A 17,316-nucleotide genomic window follows, 5' to 3' on the forward strand; every position below is an offset into this window, starting at 1 on the left:
CATTACTTAAGTTATATCAGCATGGTATTGTAACGATCCAGGAGACGTTGCCAGATCTTGTTGGTGTAGCGTCGTGCTTTGGCTTGGTCTCCATCGAACACTTTGTAGTACGGATCCCCCGGGAGTATTTTATGTATGACGATGTGCATCATATCCTTCTTTTCATCCTCCTTCTTGTGCAGTGGACGCACCATCACAAGTTTCGTAGTGTTTCTTGCCACTGTGGTGTTTCTTGCAACAGTTGTGTTATCTTGCGATTGAACGTGGAAAAGACAGACGCCAAGCACCATCCAAAAGCCGACGAAATGAAGAAACATTCTAGCACCAGAAGCGAAGTGTCTCCGACAATGTCTCAACTCAAACTGATCAACCATTGCAGTAGCAGATCATCCAACTGAGCAAATAGAATGTCGAGGAAAAAGTTACACCCCCATGAAACAGATGTGAGAACCGGTTACGAACAAACACAAGTGACGCCTCGCTTACGAAGAACTTGTGGGATCTGAAGATGTCCCACTTTTATTGAAATTTCATTTGGTGAATAAATAGATGGCCACTATCAGGCCATAGAGACCCAAGACCTCGGCAAATATCAGTATCAAAATGAGACCCACAAACAGCTTCGGCTGCTGTGCAGCTGCACGAACACCAGCATCGCCCACAACGCCAATGGCAAAGCCAGCCGCCATTCCTGAGAGACCCACAGCCAGACCGGCGCCAAGATTGAGGAATCCCTTGTAGGTGGGGTACATCTTTATCAACGAACCGGTCAACAGCACCGACACGACCAGTCCATAGATGGCTATAATGCCAGCCATTACCACGGGAATGATGGACTTCATTATCAGCTCCGGATGCTTGACCGCCATCGACGAGATGCCAATGGCCGACTTGGCAGTCCCATAGGCAGCTCCCAGCGTGGAGAAGGCAATGGCTGACACGGCTCCCATAATACAGAAGAAGAACGCATATTGCGGCTGATCAATCGTTGCCTCAGGGTCTATGTGATGTGCCTTTAGCCTGGGCATTATTGGTACCGAGTCAAATAAAGATTTTAAACTAGAGAATAATGCAAGTTGGGCAATTTATTGTTTTGGAAAAGTTATGAAGTTTGGATCAAACAATGGGTTTCGATTTATTTTCAAAATCCCTTTTTTCCAATGTTAACAGTCTTAATGATTGTGGGAAACTCATGGTTAACTTAATCGTATGGATAGCAGACATATGTAGATGTGCCTAAACTACACTTCTAACATAATTATAGTTTACTATACTATACTATACTATGCAAGACACAGAACCGCGTTCTACTACCCCTACTTACCCTGCAGTTTAGACAGAAAGTTCATGAAGAACTGATGTTGATGCTTAAGCTTGGCACACATACGCCTAATGAGCTGCCCCGATCACGTGCCTCCATTTTCATTTCGGTTGATCAGTTCACCTACTTGTCCAGCTTCAGGAGAAACAGTGGGCCACCGAGGTTCTGTCACCACAAGGTTGCTCGCTGTATGATCGTTGTCGCCTTTGCCAGTCCACTGCCAACAATGGCGATACTCTCACCATCATCAAACGAAACCAGGTACAGTAGCTTTGGAGAAGGCTTTTCCTACCATGTTCATTTTTAATATCAGTATTTTCCCGCAGCACGAAATGAAGCTGACGGTGAGTATTATGATTGTGATAACGCTCTATATGATCGGTGAACTTCCGGCGGACATGTCGTCGCGATGTGTGCATCCATTGCAAGAGCATATCATCCAGTTGAGCAAATAGTTTGTAGAAGAAAAAGTTCCCAACAAACACAAGTGACGACTCGTTTATAAAGAACTTGTGGAATGTCCCGGTTTTATTGACATTTTATTTGGTGAATAAATAGATGGCCACTATCAGGCCATAGAGACCCAAGACCTCGGCAAATATCAGTATCAAAATGAGACCCACAAACAGCTTCGGCTGCTGTGCAGCTGCACGAACACCAGCATCCCCCACAACGCCAATGGCAAAGCCAGCCGCCATTCCTGAGAGACCCACAGCCAGACCGGCGCCAAGATTGAGGAATCCCTTGTAGGTGGGGTACATCTTTATCAACGAACCGGTCAACAGCACCGACACGACCAGTCCATAGATGGCTATAATGCCAGCCATTACCACGGGAATGATGGACTTCATTATCAGCTCCGGATGCTTGACCGCCATCGATGAGATGCCAATGGCCGACTTGGCAGTCCCATAGGCAGCTCCCAGCGTGGAGAAGGCAATGGCTGATACGGCTCCCATAATACAGAAGAAGAAGGCATACTTGGGCTGATCAAGCGTTGCCTCAGGGTCTATGCGATGTGCCTTTAAACTGGGCATAATTGGTATCGAGTCAAAGGTTGAAGATTAGAGAGTAAAGCAAGTTCAAGAACTTATTCGTTTTGGAAAGATTATGAAGTTTAGATCAAAGACTATATTTGGGTTTATATTAAAAACATTTTATTTTCCAATGTTAACAGTCTTAACGATAGTGGGAAACTCATGGTTAACGTAATCATAGGGAGAGCCGACATAGCTGTGGCCGTAAAAGATCCTTCCAACATAATCGTAGTAAAATAATTATTCAGTTTGGTGTATAATACAAGACACAGAGGCGCGTTCTTCCCCTATTTACCCTGCAGCTTAGACAGAAAGTCCATGAGGAACTGATGTCGGGTACGCAGCTCGATGAAATTTCGATGCTTAAGCTTGGCACGTATCCGCCTAATGAGCTGCTCCCGATCACGTGCCCCCATTTTCATTTCGGTGAGAATGACCTTGTCTTCTTCGCGCGTCCACGGCGATGACTTGGTTAATCTGTAGGGTGGTGATGCAGGTTTTGATGTGCTGGCGGCCACTGAGGCTGGAGAGCCAGCGGACGCGTCCTCAGCGGTTGAGAAGTTTGCCAGACTGGCTACCACATCCAGTTTGCAGTCCTCGTCACTGTCGAACTGTGTCGTGATCATGTGCTGGGGGGTATTGCCAGCACTCACACGGAGCGGCTCCAGCTCCTCCTCTTCCGACTGTCCCAAATCCATTTTGACGGGGCTAAAAGACTGCGGGGAGATGGACATGGCCAGGCTTCCGCCACTGTCCGACAGGAACTCCCGTTCATCCTGGTTGTCGGGCTCCACTTTGGGCACAGAGAGTGTTGCTGTTGGCTTCTGCTTGGCCAGGGCAATGACGCGGATACCAGCTTTGTTATCCGTGGCATCGCGGGCACTTTCCTGGTCGATCAAGGTGCGCAAACGTTTGGCACACTCAATGGCTGGCGAGGGTGGCGCCCGAGACTCATGGATTACCACCATTGGCGCAACATTGTAGCGGGGCTTAGGCTGCGACTGGCTCTGAGGAGAGCGTACTTTCTTTGTGGGCGATTTTCGTTTGTCCAGGTGTGGGGACAGACCCGACAACGGACTCAATCCAGAGCTATTCGCCTGTTTGCGTGGCGACATTTCGCCAAAGTTGATGGCCGTTTTCCTGGCATTCGGATGATGTCCCTGGGAATGGTTGGCATTGGGCGTACTGGTCGCCCCAAAGTTTTGATTGCTATAAAGGCTGGCATTCAGGCGCACGGCATGAGCTTTCAATGTCACATCGTCGCACATCTCGATAGAGGAGCTACTGTTCTGCTCGTCGCCAGTTGTGTCAATGATCAGACCACGACTCGCATCATCTTCTTCACTCCGGTCAGCCGCATCGTCACTGTCCACCGACGTAGCCAGGCTCAGCAGCTTCTCGCCGTGCTCCCGAATGCCATGGACACAGGTCAGGGCATCGGCAGAATCGGCTGGCAAATCGTACAATTGCTCGTTGTAGATGCTGGCAGCCATGAAGGAGAGTTTGGCGGGTAGCAGGATTTTGGAGCCATAGAACATACGTCCATTGATGTACTTCAATCTGCATGCTGCTGGAGGCTTCGGATGCGTCACAGGGTCCGCGTAATCGTGAACAGTCTCTGTATACTCGCCGGTTGTGTTGTGCTGCAGCTCGTTCAGATTAAACGTTTCCACAGGGGGCATCATTCTGTACAAATTAATAAAATATGTATTGACTAGTTGCATTTCAGGCATCAGCGTATCAATCAGTTTGTTCTCTTACCGTTTCGGGGGCTTGCCCTGAGGGAATTGCCGCACAAACCAATCGCACAGAAACTGATTGCCCTTGAGCAAGGGCATAATCTTATTTTCCACCTTCTTCATGCTCACACTGGGCAGCTCGGCCAGCTCGCTGAGGCATGCATAGATCTTTCTTATCTGGGCGGGCTGCTTGCAGAAATATATATTCAGTTTGTTGATAAAATTGCTGGCATTGCTGATCATAAAGTGCTGGAAGAATTTCCCCAATTCAGCAGCCTCCGCAGGTAGCAGAAAGTTGAGGAATACCTCTGCCAATTCGGGATAATCTGGCAAGAGTAGATTTTCCACTTTCTGTAAGGTTAACCACAAGTTGTAATCTTTTTCACAAAGGAGGGACAATATTATATTTCTTATGATTACCAGATATAAATCGGACACTTTGTCATGCTGGGGATCAAAGTTCTGCAGCAATTTATTGAATTTCTTGCAATCCTCCACCCGGTCCGCATTCAGCAAGGCCTCCTCCACTTTGTCATAGAAATTGTAGGCAAAAACTGTATAAAGATAAATGAATGAATACAATGTTCTATCCATCCACTTGAAAAACCATTTGATCTTACTGGCATCGTTGCGGTTTTGTTCTTCGGATCCATCCGGCTTCAGCATGTGCCGGAGAAGTTCCTCCTGTCGGTTGGCCTTGCGAATGCGAGCAGTTTCATGATCGTCTCGTGATCGTTTTTGCTGCGTCGATGTCGAGGGTTGCACCTTGTTGTTGCACAGCATTTTCAAGTCACCGAGCATCAGTGTGTATAGTTCGAGGGACAGAAAGTGTCTGTGGACGATCTGTACAGGCTCACAGGCCTTGTACCTTTCGGTTTCCTTCCGCAGGTAGGACGCGTAGGAGGTGATTAGGCGATGGCAGCGCTTCTGCAGTTTATAGCGCAAGCGTTTGCGCAAACTGTGGTAGCGACTCTGTGGCGGGGATAGGCTGGAGGGACGTGGCTTATTGCGCGACTTAATCCTTGGCTTAAATATTTGATAGCGCGCCCTTTTGCAGTTTCTGCCTGTCCTTGTAAATGAGTTCCTTTCGTTGCCTATCGGGGAAGCAAGCAACAAATCCTGCTGCGTAGTTTCTGCCTCTTCTGAGTTTTCAGACTCGTTTATATTCACAGAATTCGTCAACACATCCACCGTGTAGTTGATGGCAGGAGGTGCATCTTCGCCCAAGGGAGGAGGCGGTGAAGGCAGAGCCAGCACGCGACTGCATTCGGCGCTGGTGTGTAGCGAACGATTAATGTTCACCACATTGTCGGCCAAGTTTCCCTGCTGGAAGGGAACGGAGACACCAGCTCCGCGTATGTCCGTATCTGTTCCGCCGCCAAACACATAGTTAACATTGATGGTCAGCAAGGATGATTGACGTCCCTTCTTTTTAGCTGCGGATTTTCGCTTCGTTTGCGACTTGTTTGGTGGCTCTATGAGTGCTGAAACAGTGGCACCCCCGTCTGGGATGGCAGCCTCGCCTAGACTCTCGGGCAATTGCAAATCTTCACCGATTGCCTCCCGCACAAATTCAATATACGATGCACTGGCTACAGCAGAAGCCTTGGCTGGCTTTACAGTGCGCCTGGCACGTTTCCTTTCCCAAGTTTTCTGCAAAATATTCAACAATTCAGGCGAGTATAGAAAATTTTCCGCAATTTATAAACATTCAGGGATGAGAGAAACAAAGGTAAGCAGCTATCGATAGCCGCGCAGCCAACAGGCGCACTATCACTTGCAATCGGTAGTTGCCGATAGTGTTTCCATTGCCTATCGCACTTTTGACTGCTGGCAAGAATGTGAGGCGGAACCATATTTTTTGTTATTAATTAAAATTACCAATTATGGCGAGGAAAGTATCTAATTTAAACATTTCAATTTCAGTCTGATCGTGCCACAAAACTGAGTACGGATTCCATTAGCGACGATCGGCACTGGCAGCTGTTCACCGTACACACAAAAACTGACCACGTCACAGGGAAATCTGCATTCCAACATGAGCAAAGTAACCTTTAAAATCACGCTAACCTCGGACCCAAAGCTGCCTTTCAAGGTGCTCAGTGTACCGGAGGGAACCCCATTCACGGCCGTGCTCAAATTCGCATCGGAGGAGTTCAAAGTGCCCGCAGAGACGAGCGCAATCATCACCGACGATGGTATTGGCATCAGCCCCCAGCAGACGGCCGGAAACGTATTCCTGAAACATGGCTCCGAACTGCGTCTCATACCCAGAGATCGTGTAGGACATTAGCTAGTTCAACGTATTTCCCGCTTGAGATTTTCCCCCCCAATTAAATGTAATATGAAGAAATCCTCACCTGCATGTAGTATTGCCAGGCACTGGGCAGTTCCTGGTAGCGTTCACGAGGCGTCAGCACTTGACCTCCCTCGAAGCCCAGCAGGATGTGGTTGATGGGCGGTGCCCGCTCGTGATCGAAGTAATACTTGACAGGATTATACTGATACATCTCGCGCAGCTCGTTAACCTTGAAGAAAATTCGTTTGCCCGACTTCCCATGAAGCCTATCCTTGGCCATACGCCTGCAGGCAATGCGCACAGGATCGGAGCTTTTGCGCAGAGGTCTCTTGGAGTTCCTGATGTCAGTCATATGCTTCTCCAGGCCCATGGCTATCAGTTGGTACTCGGACGGAGCGTAGGCGCTTATGTGCTGCATGCGCGGCTTAAAGGCCATGCGAGGCATATATTGCGGATACATGAATACTCGACTGTCCAGCATGAGATCCATTATCCTAGGAGCGAGGCGAGGTACCTGCCGCGTTCGGCCATCTCTAAAGGCGAAAATAAAGACGTTTTACGTTAGTCAGGAAACTCGTATGAGTACTCGCCCTTGGTACTCACGTCAAGTCCGTCTCTTTGTTGATAAAGTCCATCATCTTTTTGTTCTCCACCTGGAAGTCATCGCTACTGAGATCGTGCTCCCACTGTCGGACCAGCTCAACGGCTTCCTTCAGGTTCCAGCAATTGAAGCTGGCGTCTGTGGCAGCCCTCTGATGAAGATTCTCCAGCATTTCCTTGGGCTTCTTGGCCATGGAATAGAGTGTGGGATGCGAGTAGGTTTGCAGGTAGCTCTGGGTAAGCAGTTGAGTGTGTATACGCAGCTGCTGTTGCAGCGTATCGTGCTGATACTTGGTGAATCCCTTGCCACTGACAGTGGGAGAGGCTGGTTGGATGTTTCGCAGGTTTTCGAACTGTTCATCGTACTCCGCGAAGACGTGCTTGCGAACCGAGATGTACTCCCACGTGAAATTTGTATCGTAGGGCTTCATATAACGATCCTTGCTGTATTTGGATGATGTAGGCGGTTCCGACTGCTCTGAGGCAGCGTAGTCTAGGAAGGGATCTGGCTCAGGAGGATTGTAAAGGGGTGGACCATTTGCAATAACCTTCGCCAGCTGGAAGCAATTGGGTTGACCATCCACCGGAACGGCAATCAGCTCTGGGGGCTCATTCGCATCCGCCTCCTGCGGCACAGCAACGGGAACGGGCATTAACATGGCCATATTATTCTCCATACAAGGTGTGGGTAGTACACTCGGTTGAAAGGAATCCACTACTGGCTGGTGGGCCATAATAGCTGGCTGCTCATCAAAATCGATATGCCGCGATACCTGATCAATGGGGTCAATCGTAATAGCGCTATCCAAGAATTTCTGTGGGGTTTCCAGTTCAACGGATTCGAATGATACTCCCTCCTGAAGGAGGCCGGCAAATAGTTCTGAGACCAAGTCAGTGAGCTCCTTCTTCGATATATTAACATCACGCAGCTCCTCAGCGTTTTCATACTCCGAATCAATATGGTCAGCAGCCACATACTCCGGATCTTCTATGAGATCGTCGTCATCACCGAGAAAGTTATTATCTGCGACAAAAGGAAGAATTAGTACGTCGAACAGGAGATTAACTAAACTCTTCACCCACTCAAAGGCTTTGTAAAATCGTTAAGGAACTGCATCCAGTCGGCATCAGTAGCCGTCATGTCGGGCTCGAATGTATCACTTGGCTCCAAGTCAGGCGGAACAAATCCCGACTGCAAGTCCTCGATAGTAGTCTCCTGCAGACAAAGTTTGGAACGCGTCCGCGTGGCAATACGAAGGTCTTCATTGCCAGCAATATTTTTGTCAAGCGGCACCTTGAAGCATCCATCATCTGAGAGCTTGACAGGCGACTCTTCAGTGTTAGTGAGCGGAGTATTTGGTGTGCAGGGATTGGAGTCCAAGTCAGAGGCAGTGGTGTTTGGATCGTCGTCAGACTACAAAACAAAGACAAAATAATAGTGAAGGTGCTATATAAATGCATTTCTGCCCACCTCGTGGAAGTCGTCTTCCTTGAAGGTATACTCCTCATCCTCTTCGTCGGAGTGAAAATCGTCGCGTATCAGCGCCTCTATTCCGTTGGCGTCGGCCGGTGCATCGTTCAGGGAAGGCAGACTAATGCTTGGAGTGCAATTCAGCTCTCTCGCCTTCGCACGGGTAAGCTTGGCCACCGACGGAGTATCTGTGATGATGATGGCACCACGTTTTTGCTGCTCGGCCGACTCCAGCTTCTCCCTGGCCATCTCATCCTCCGCCTTCAAGGTGACTAATGCGAGCACATGATCGTTGCGAACCACACTGCGCACCACCTTGTGCATATCTTCGCTGCTAATGGAATTGTCGCGAGCCACCTTCCGCAGCCGGCGATCTATTTCCTTGGCATCATCGTCCACCTGAGAGTCGAGACTGTTTCGGTCAATGCGGCGCCGCTTTCGCGTTCGCTTCGGCGTTGAGCTGGTGCTGCTGGCACCGTCCGACTTTTTGGCACTGTTTGGCATTCTTTCGAGACATTTATATTCTTTACATTTATATTTCAGCAGAAAAGATTAACTTAAAAACAAAAATGCCACCAGTGTGTCCACAAAATGCCGCCACCAAAATTAGTTGATGGGGCTCTTACGATAGCCAACTATCGCTTCGAATACGCACAATGGCAGTGTGTACTCTCTTTACTATCGATTGCCATTTCATCGAAAATTGTTGTGGAATTGTCCAGTTGCCGGGTGTTTCCAAGGCTAAATATTTTATGCACAAAAAATTGACTGCTGCTACCGACGCCAGGACCTTCTCAACCGTGAGTGGTCTTTAAATAGCTAGCCGAACGCTGCGCAAAGCGTGGAGGTCCAAATTGAATGTTATTTGATTGTGTCATACGCGGGTAAGCTCTGAACTTAGTGTGAATCACATGCCCCATGACTCCACCCTTTGCAGGCATACGAAATGATGGGAAAGGTAACTAAGCTGGCGCTTACCAGTCGCGTCATTGTGCTGGTGGTCCAACTGCTGGCAAACTTTGCCACGCCCGACCATAAGCCCGACGTGTTCCGCATGCCGCAATCCGAAGGCCCCAAGAAGAATGGACCGTTTCCTTGGCTCGACGAACTGGTCCTACAGAGCTTGTCGGGCCTACGGCACTGGGATGGCGAGTACTTCCTGCACATAGCCAGCAATTTGTACACCTATGAGAACACCCTGGCGTTCTATCCTCTGTATCCCGTCGTTGTGCGTCACGTGGCACAGGCGTGCCAGCATCTGGGAATACCATTGTCCCGAGACGCGCTCATCTTGCTCGTGGCAGTGGCCCTCAATGTTTTAATTTTCTGCAAGACGGCCAACGTACTATACAAGCTGACCCAACGGATGTTCAACGACCACAACAAGAGCTGGAACGCGGCTTTGATTTTCTGCTTCAATCCGGCGTCGATATTCTTTAGTGCCGCCTACTCGGAGACCTTCTTTGCCTTCGCCAGCTTCTCCCTTATGCTGGAGTGCATGAGATCTGAAAAGGACTTTCGGACTCTTCGGCTGGGAGCTGCCTTGACTGGATGCTTTGTCTGTCGCTCCAATGGACTCCTAACTCTGGGATTTCCCTTGTATTTCCTTGCTCGCCACATTCTGCTCTCTACAAGCTCGGTCCAGCGCTGCTGGCAGCTCTTTAAAATGGGCCTGGCAATGCTTGTTGCTCTTGGAATCCTCCACACATACTACTTCTACATCTACCGACTATACTGCTTGCCAGATGTTAAGGTGCAGCATGCCCAGCACGTCGTGGACTATGCCAAGGAGAGGAGCTACTTGATATCTGGCCAGGCATCGGTTGGTTCGCCCTGGTGCGGATACACCCTGCCGTTCCCCTACACGTATGTCCAATCCCACTACTGGGATGTTGGATTTCTGCGCTATTACAAGTGGAAACAGCTTCCCAACTTTCTGTTGGCACTCCCGATGCTGCTCTTCATGCATTGGCACTGCTACGACTACATCAGGAAGCTCGTGGCCAACACATGGTCGAAGATCAGCCCGTCCGAGTACCAAGGCATCCTTAAGGAGCACATTTCTTTCCCATTCGTTCTACACGCCGCTGTGCTCACCCTCGTCTGCACGTTGTACGTTCACATTCAAGTGTCCACCCGACTCTTGGCCTCGGCTACGCCCGTGTTCTATTGGTTTGCCGCCGATTACATGCCCAACACATTCCAGCTCTCTTTCCGCTCCAAGGCGGGGGCACTGTTCATATGGTGCCTCACATACAGCTTGGTGGGCACTGTTCTCTTCAGCAACAACTACCCATGGACGTAAAGTGGATGAGAGGATAAGGAGCACGAGCGCTGGCTGCCAAAGAGACTGTACATCCGAAAGGATTAAATTTGTAGCATGTAAATATTATTCATAATGTTGACCGCAAAATTGAATTAAATTTTTGAACTACGACTAATCGATATCAGCTCATGCCAGCCACACATCACTATGTCTATCGATTTCCAAATCAGCTGTTGGGGTGAAGAGCAAAAACAAAGCGAAAATTGTTTATCTGCACGATACGAGGGAATAAAAAAAGCAATAAATGGATGGGCTGCACCTACATAAGATAAGCGACTTGCGCTCTCCAGAAAGTCCGGGCAAGGACGCCACAAGCAGCAACATGGAGCAGCTTTCGGGTGTTATGATAATCATCATTATCAGTGGAGGTGTGCTCACATCCTTGATGCTATTTATCTTTGCAAAGCGTCAGATAATGCGGTTCCAGCTGCGTGGACGTCGCGGCCCTCATGTTCCAGTGGGCAACGACGCCAAGAAGGTGCTGCGTCGGGAGATCGAACGGCGATTGGACTGCATCCAGAAGATAGCGCAGGAGCCAAAGCTGCTCTGGACCGACGGCGACAAGTACATAGTGCCGCCGGAGCAGGAGGAGCCTCTGCCGCCTTATTACTACAGAATGAAGGCTGTGGACGACGTGAAGTTGCTGGAATCTGAGATCGCCCGGGCCGATGGCAGCTCACGGCACGCCCACGAGAGCCTTCGTGCCTTTCTCCTTACCACGCTGTCGATCCCACTTACCGGTGCGGGTCAACGCATGATTCACCAGTACTGCGACATGTACGAGCACGCTCGCCACGATCCCAACGAGTTTGGCAAGGACGAATACGAGGCGTATCACCATTTGTTGCTGAAGCTCATGGAAGCGTAAGTACACACTGCTCCCGTCTGGCTAGATTTCTAATGAAACACTCTTTTAGATCCAAGCAGCTGAAGAATTACAACTCTAGGAAGGCCTCACCGGCCCGCACTCCACGCAAGCAAACCAAAATGCACTCTCTACTGGATCCGGCTCGCCTGCGTCCTCCCACATCCTTAGACAATGTGCAACCGAGCAGTGAGCTGACTTCAGGCCAGCATGCCAAGGTGAACATGACACTCGGCTTGCAGGGCGTCCCTATCGACGGCATCGCGGAGCTGGCCACCAATCCTCTGCATTTGCAGGCCCCAGCCGAAAGGGATCTCATTATACGCAGCAGAATCAAGACTCCCACACTGGACGACATCATTGTGGAAGCGGACCACCATCAGAGCAGCGATGGTACTGCCGTGGACGGGGCGGAGAACGAAATAAGAAGCATCTCCGCTATGCAATTCCAAAGGAATGCCAGTAATGTCTAAGCCATCGCCCAAAGAACACTCATAATAAGTATATCCCTATAGAAACAAGCGAAACCCGCTTTGGTTCTTCCAATAAAATATGCAATTATTTTAAAGGCCATTTCCATAACAAAATAAAACTATTTAAATATAATCTTTTCAGTTAAATGGAAACCTACTTCTTCTTGCAGGGATCCTTGTCTTTCTCGGCGCACTTTTTCTTCTGCTCCTCCTCTGCGCATTTCTTCTTCAGCTCCTCCTCTGCGCACTTGTCAGCCAGTTGGGTATACACAATGAGATCGAAGAGACGACACGAATAGCCCGTCTCATTGTCATACCAGGCAATCAGCTTGACAAAGTTATCGTTGAGAGCAATGCAGGCCTTGGCATCGAAGACGGATGCAAAGCGCGAACCGTTGAAGTCGGAGGAGACGACCTCCTCCTCCACGTAGCCAAGGATCCCTTTCATGTCACCCTCGGCTGCTGACTTGACGGCCTTTTTGATATCATCCAGCTTAGCGGGCTTGTTCAGGCGACAGGTCAGATCCACCACAGAGACATTTGGGGTGGGCACACGGAATGCCATGCCCGTGAGCTTCCCGTTCAGAGCGGGAATCACTTTGGCCACTGCCTTGGCAGCGCCCGTGGATGCGGGTATGATGTTGCACATGCCACTGCGGCCATCGCGCCAAGCCTTGTTGCTCGGCCCATCGATGATCTTCTGGGTGGCCGTGGCGGCATGCACCGTGGTCATCAGACCCTCAACAATTTGGAACCTGTCGTTCACCACCTTGGCCAGCGGGGCCAGGCAGTTGGTGGTGCATGAAGCGTTCGATATGATCTTCATGTCCGGCTTATACTTGTGCAGGTTCACGCCGCACACGAACATCGGTGCATCGGACGAGGGGGCAGAGATGACCACCTTCTCTGCGCCCCCATCCAAATGGACCTGGCACGCCTTCAGGGTGGTGAAGCGGCCCGAGCAGTCCACAACGGTTTTCACGCCCAGATCCCCCCACTTGAGCTTCTTGGGATCGGACTCCTTCAGCAGCTTGATCTTCTTCCCATCGACCACTATTGTGTTGCCTTCCAGGGAGATCTTCTTGTTGAATATGCCATGCGTGGAGTCGTAACGCAGCATATATGCCAGGTACTTGGGGTCCATTGAGGGGTCATTGATAGCCAGCACTTTCGCCTCCTTGCGCATCAGACAGTTGCGAAGAAACACGCGACCGATGCGTCCAAAGCCATTGATTCCGAGTGCAGACATCTTTGGATTCTCGCGTTATTAACAGGTATAATTTCAAAAATTGCGTTTCTTCTAAAATTTATTATTTCGAGTGCTCGCTGCGAATGAAAGGAAATTCTGAAACAATGACAAAGGTACAAACAAAAAGACAAACAGGTTCAAACGGGTGACTTTTCAGTCTCGGTTCACTGAAGCAGTCGAGTAGATCGTACGAGGAATTTATGGTTCCCAAATGGAATGTTTTACCTTTGATTGGTTGTGCATGGCTCCGTATGAATGGATACATAAGTGCCATGAATATTCGTCTGAGTGCAGTGTAACGGTACTCAGAATACCCGTTAGTCATGCGAATGGGAAAACTATCAAAGCAAATCTCACCGAGTGGCAGGTTTAAAAAACAGATATCGCACCTTTATAATTTGCATCTTTTGCATGTATGATTTTCATTGATAATGATGCACTTGATTTTTGTCATAATTGTAAAAAATCGTTTCTTCACAGCAATGGCATGTACTCTACAAATACGGGGTGTATTACGCACCAGAGTATAAATCAATCGAATTCGTCCAGCTGCCAGAGCTTCTCACAACAATTCAAATTCGACCTTTACACTGGGAGGAGCAGGAGTAGGTGAAACTGAAGACCGACCCGGCCCAGTTGTTGCCCACAGGCACTGGGAGTCCGATTCAAGGGTCATTACTCACCTTTGTGTGGAACGCCACTTCTTATCCCCCCTCCCATCCCAGGCGGCCCACCCACACACCTTTTTCCTGCATATCAGATGACGTGGGCCAAAGTACCGAAATTTCAATTCCAGAAACCTCCCCACCTGACTGTCCTCTCCCCGTCTTTTGGTCATGACTTTGCTGGAAATGTTCCGAATTGTACTTTTATTCCGTTTCGCTTTTAGTGGAGTCACCATTACCCATGCCACCCTGATGCACACCCCTTGCCACACATGCCGGGGAAAATGGTCTTCAATTTAGCCTATGACAACTTAACTTTGTTGAATATTTATGATGCTTCGGCAGCAGGTGGGTCCGACAACATGTTGCAACATGTGGCGGTGGCAACATGCGACCGCCCACGTACTGGGAGAGCGAGAGTGGCTCTCTTTTGTGGCCCGGAAACCAACCAGAGTTCTCTCTCTCTCCGGGGGCTGTGGTGGGTTCTTGGCGTGTTGGGTTGTGTTGCAAGTGCAAAAATTGGGGCCGTTGATGATTACGAAATTGTTGCAGTAATCGCAGCACCAGCGCATCCCAAGTCCTGCAACAAATCAAGGTGTCCCACCTAGGATATAATGCCTAAAATATCCCATACGTCTATATGGTATGTACATACATATATTCTTCGAATCCAATCAAATCCAACTTAATACGAGTATTATGACCTGCCGCAGAGCTCTGGCTCCAACGTGGTCATGGGAAAAGCACTTAAAGGGTCTTAGTCCCGGTCGAGAGGTTGCAGGGCAGGACGACTTTGTTGCTTTTCCTGCTTACTGTCTCATTTTCATTCAGTTTCATTTTAGTAGTTGTTGTTTTTGCCTGCTTGAAATTTATGCGAAAAACTTTCAAATTTGAAACTTGGCTGCTGCCGAGTGTCGCCTCTGAGAAATGACAGGGACAGGGACACAGAGCCTCAGCCACGGCAACCACAGTGGTGGTAAAAAATGTTTCCATTAAAATATCGTTGAAAAAAGGAGCTTAAGCTGGAGCTTAAACCAGTGCTTAAAATTGAGCAAAATTTAAATATTTGCCTTGCGGTAATAGAAATAATAATATTTCATTATTTTTTTTTAGTGTTAATTAGGCTTACAAATTCGATAAAACATTCCATGTATATTTATGGAAATATTTTAATTTAATTTTAAAATACCATCAATGAAGCTCGTGTGCTATTTTTAGTAATTTGTTTCTGCAGCCATAATGAACTACAATACATATATGTATGTATGTATGTACATTTGTACATAAAGTTAAACAGAAAAAAAAACACAACACAACTGCTGCCAAAGAAATAAAGCAAAAACTCATCTGCACTAACAAGCGACTGATTGCATTCAATTGCTTGCGACAGAGCTGTAGAGCTTTAACGGTACAAGAGGCTGCATTCTCTCATTCTCTCAACTGTTGATAAACTTTTTGCTTGAGTTGTTCTCGCTAAGCTCGATTTACGCTGTCCGCAGATATGGTGCTATTACCGTTGGATAAAACAAGTTCATGCATGACCATGCGTGTTCGTTTGTGTCTCCTACAAGCATCCTTAATCTTAATCACAGTTCTTCAACTGCCAACAAGCATTAGGCGAAACTGTGCCGTTTTCTACATACTCGTACATGGAACTCCTAGTCGACCAACGGTAAATGTCCCTCCAGGGTCTCCTTAACATTTTGGCCCCCGGCAAAGCTGAACTAAGGTCAGCTCTGTGGCAGCAGTATTTAAGCCGAGATGAACATTAAAGTGTGCCCCAGGCCACACCGAATGGAACAACAAATCGGTTGCGAAATGTTGCGGAAGTGCCGATTGTTTTTGTCTTGTCCCATGCGCAAACAAGCAGCGAAGGACAAACTGCCGCCATAATTTCCACAGCTGTCAGTGCGATGCGCGGCAGCTTAGCACCGCACCCACTTCCAGCCAGAAGCCGGCTTTTCCCACCCACCGATAATCGTATTGAGCTTATAAATTTTCCATAAGCTCCAGCAGAGCAACGGTTCTGGGGCGGAATAGGTATGGGCATGGGTGCAGCAATGTTGTTTGACTGCTTAGCGATTATCCTGGGGATCAATATTCTGCTACCAGCTCCCCAGAGTTCCCAGCTGCAGGAGCCCTGCATCGTAGCTCCTGCACAGCACAGGGCGCAAGAAGAATGGAGCAGCAGGCAGCAGCATATCATTCGAGCAGCTCGTTAGCCAAGAAACAGGCAAGGAATCTCGACTACAAATTGAATTGTAAAACACAAGTGGGCTCTCCCGTTGGAGCTGCTGCAAAATTTCGGGGGAACAAAGCCGGTCCCGAACAAAGGAACAGCCTGCTGCTCTCCATTCAAGCTGACAGCTAATTGTGCGCTCAAGTGGCTTAAAGGGACGTGCCAGGCAAGGGTTCTGTGTCCTGCTCGTGCTTGTTTCTGCCAGAAGTTGGAATTAAATCAAAAAGCCAATGCGGCAGATGCAAATCAGATTTGTTTGGTACTCTCCTTTCTTTTCCTTTTTTGCTGTGCAATTTTTGGCAGGGCATGAAAGTAAGTACCTCCAGCCAAAAATCAATGGAAGCAGCACACCCACCCATCCATAGACACCCACCCAGTGACACTGTTTGACTATGTCGGAGTTCAGGGAATGTCATCCTATTCAACGGTTTTGCTTGGGGATATAATTCAATTTGAATGATGGCGGATGTGGAATGGCAATTTCCTCATATACATATATGCTATAAGTATTTCTCTGTGTGTTTGTGTTTCTGTGGCATTGAAACTTGTGAAAAACTTTCCTGGCAGCTTTGAAAATTAGTTGCGATAAATAAACTGCACCGACGAGTATTTGAATGCACAGTAATACGGCCAAAGCTATCTATGCCTGAGATTTTCCTTAGATAAATCTAACTTTACAGTTTGTCCCAGTGTCGAGCGCTCGAAGCGCAATGAAAGCGTGGTGTTTTCTATGGAGTAAATATGTAATTTGTAGCTTGCAGTATGAAAGGAACTCTCCACCGAAACAAGGACATTTAAGTTACTCCCACACACTTGCAGAGTCCTACAGTTCTCTCGGCTTTACACCAGCACCCACATTCGCTTTCGGTTGCACCCCCTTTTGTGCTTCACTTTTCACATAAATTCCCATCTTTCAGAGTTTCTTCTCGGAACACTCCACGCGGTGGTCGCTCACTTTTGACTAATTGAGCGACTGACCAGTGAGGAATTGCCTGAAATTGAAATTCAATGGAATAACAATTAATTGAGTGT

At 48.4% G+C, this 17,316-nt stretch overlaps 8 protein-coding genes across 8 annotated transcripts; 3 read left to right on the top strand and 5 right to left on the bottom strand.

The window, feature by feature from the left end:
- Window positions 1-11: 11 nt before the first annotated feature.
- LOC6590412 lies at window positions 12-317 on the bottom strand. Its single transcript, XM_002016389.2, has one exon. It carries the CDS (start codon window positions 315-317, stop codon window positions 12-14), a length of 306 nt encoding a protein of 101 aa, XP_002016425.2.
- Window positions 318-530: 213 nt separating this feature from the next.
- LOC6590413 (V-type proton ATPase 16 kDa proteolipid subunit) lies at window positions 531-1,059 on the bottom strand. Its single transcript, XM_002016390.2, has one exon. It carries the CDS (start codon window positions 1,026-1,028, stop codon window positions 531-533), a length of 498 nt encoding a protein of 165 aa, XP_002016426.1. The 5' UTR covers window positions 1,029-1,059.
- Window positions 1,060-1,849: 790 nt separating this feature from the next.
- LOC6590414 (V-type proton ATPase 16 kDa proteolipid subunit) lies at window positions 1,850-2,373 on the bottom strand. The gene has a single exon (XM_002016391.2). It carries the CDS (start codon window positions 2,356-2,358, stop codon window positions 1,861-1,863), a length of 498 nt encoding a protein of 165 aa, XP_002016427.1. The 5' UTR covers window positions 2,359-2,373; the 3' UTR covers window positions 1,850-1,860.
- Window positions 2,374-2,455: 82 nt separating this feature from the next.
- LOC6590417 lies at window positions 2,456-8,971 on the bottom strand. The gene is made up of 8 exons (XM_002016394.2): window positions 8,468-8,971; window positions 8,080-8,410; window positions 7,000-8,020; window positions 6,458-6,929; window positions 4,718-5,750; window positions 4,518-4,651; window positions 4,120-4,448; window positions 2,456-4,044 (listed from the first exon to the last, which is right to left on the bottom strand). Exons 1-8 carry the CDS (start codon window positions 8,969-8,971, stop codon window positions 2,646-2,648), a joined length of 5,223 nt encoding a protein of 1,740 aa, XP_002016430.2. The 3' UTR covers window positions 2,456-2,645.
- LOC6590416 (ubiquitin-fold modifier 1) lies at window positions 6,024-6,456 on the top strand. Its single transcript, XM_002016393.2, has one exon. It carries the CDS (start codon window positions 6,136-6,138, stop codon window positions 6,388-6,390), a length of 255 nt encoding a protein of 84 aa, XP_002016429.1. The 5' UTR covers window positions 6,024-6,135; the 3' UTR covers window positions 6,391-6,456.
- Window positions 8,972-9,185: 214 nt separating the features above from the next.
- On the top strand, window positions 9,186-10,912 carry LOC6590418 (GPI mannosyltransferase 2). Its single transcript, XM_002016395.2, has 2 exons — window positions 9,186-9,351; window positions 9,405-10,912. The coding sequence occupies exon 2, from the start codon at window positions 9,414-9,416 to the stop codon at window positions 10,770-10,772; it is 1,359 nt and encodes a 452-aa protein (XP_002016431.1). The 5' UTR covers window positions 9,186-9,351; window positions 9,405-9,413; the 3' UTR covers window positions 10,773-10,912.
- Window positions 10,913-10,983: 71 nt separating this feature from the next.
- On the top strand, window positions 10,984-12,231 carry LOC6590419 (uncharacterized protein C1orf43 homolog). Its single transcript, XM_002016396.2, has 2 exons — window positions 10,984-11,657; window positions 11,711-12,231. The coding sequence occupies exons 1-2, from the start codon at window positions 11,038-11,040 to the stop codon at window positions 12,129-12,131; spliced, it is 1,041 nt and encodes a 346-aa protein (XP_002016432.1). The 5' UTR covers window positions 10,984-11,037; the 3' UTR covers window positions 12,132-12,231.
- LOC6590420 (glyceraldehyde-3-phosphate dehydrogenase) lies at window positions 12,191-13,426 on the bottom strand. Its single transcript, XM_002016397.2, has one exon. It carries the CDS (start codon window positions 13,378-13,380, stop codon window positions 12,286-12,288), a length of 1,095 nt encoding a protein of 364 aa, XP_002016433.1. The 5' UTR covers window positions 13,381-13,426; the 3' UTR covers window positions 12,191-12,285.
- Between the last annotated feature and the right edge of the window lie 3,890 nt (window positions 13,427-17,316).

This window comes from Drosophila persimilis, unplaced genomic scaffold (assembly GCF_003286085.1).
Source record: "Drosophila persimilis strain 14011-0111.01,24,50 unplaced genomic scaffold, DperRS2 tig00000002-arrow-pilon, whole genome shotgun sequence".
NCBI classification, from domain to species: domain Eukaryota; kingdom Metazoa; phylum Arthropoda; class Insecta; order Diptera; family Drosophilidae; genus Drosophila; species Drosophila persimilis.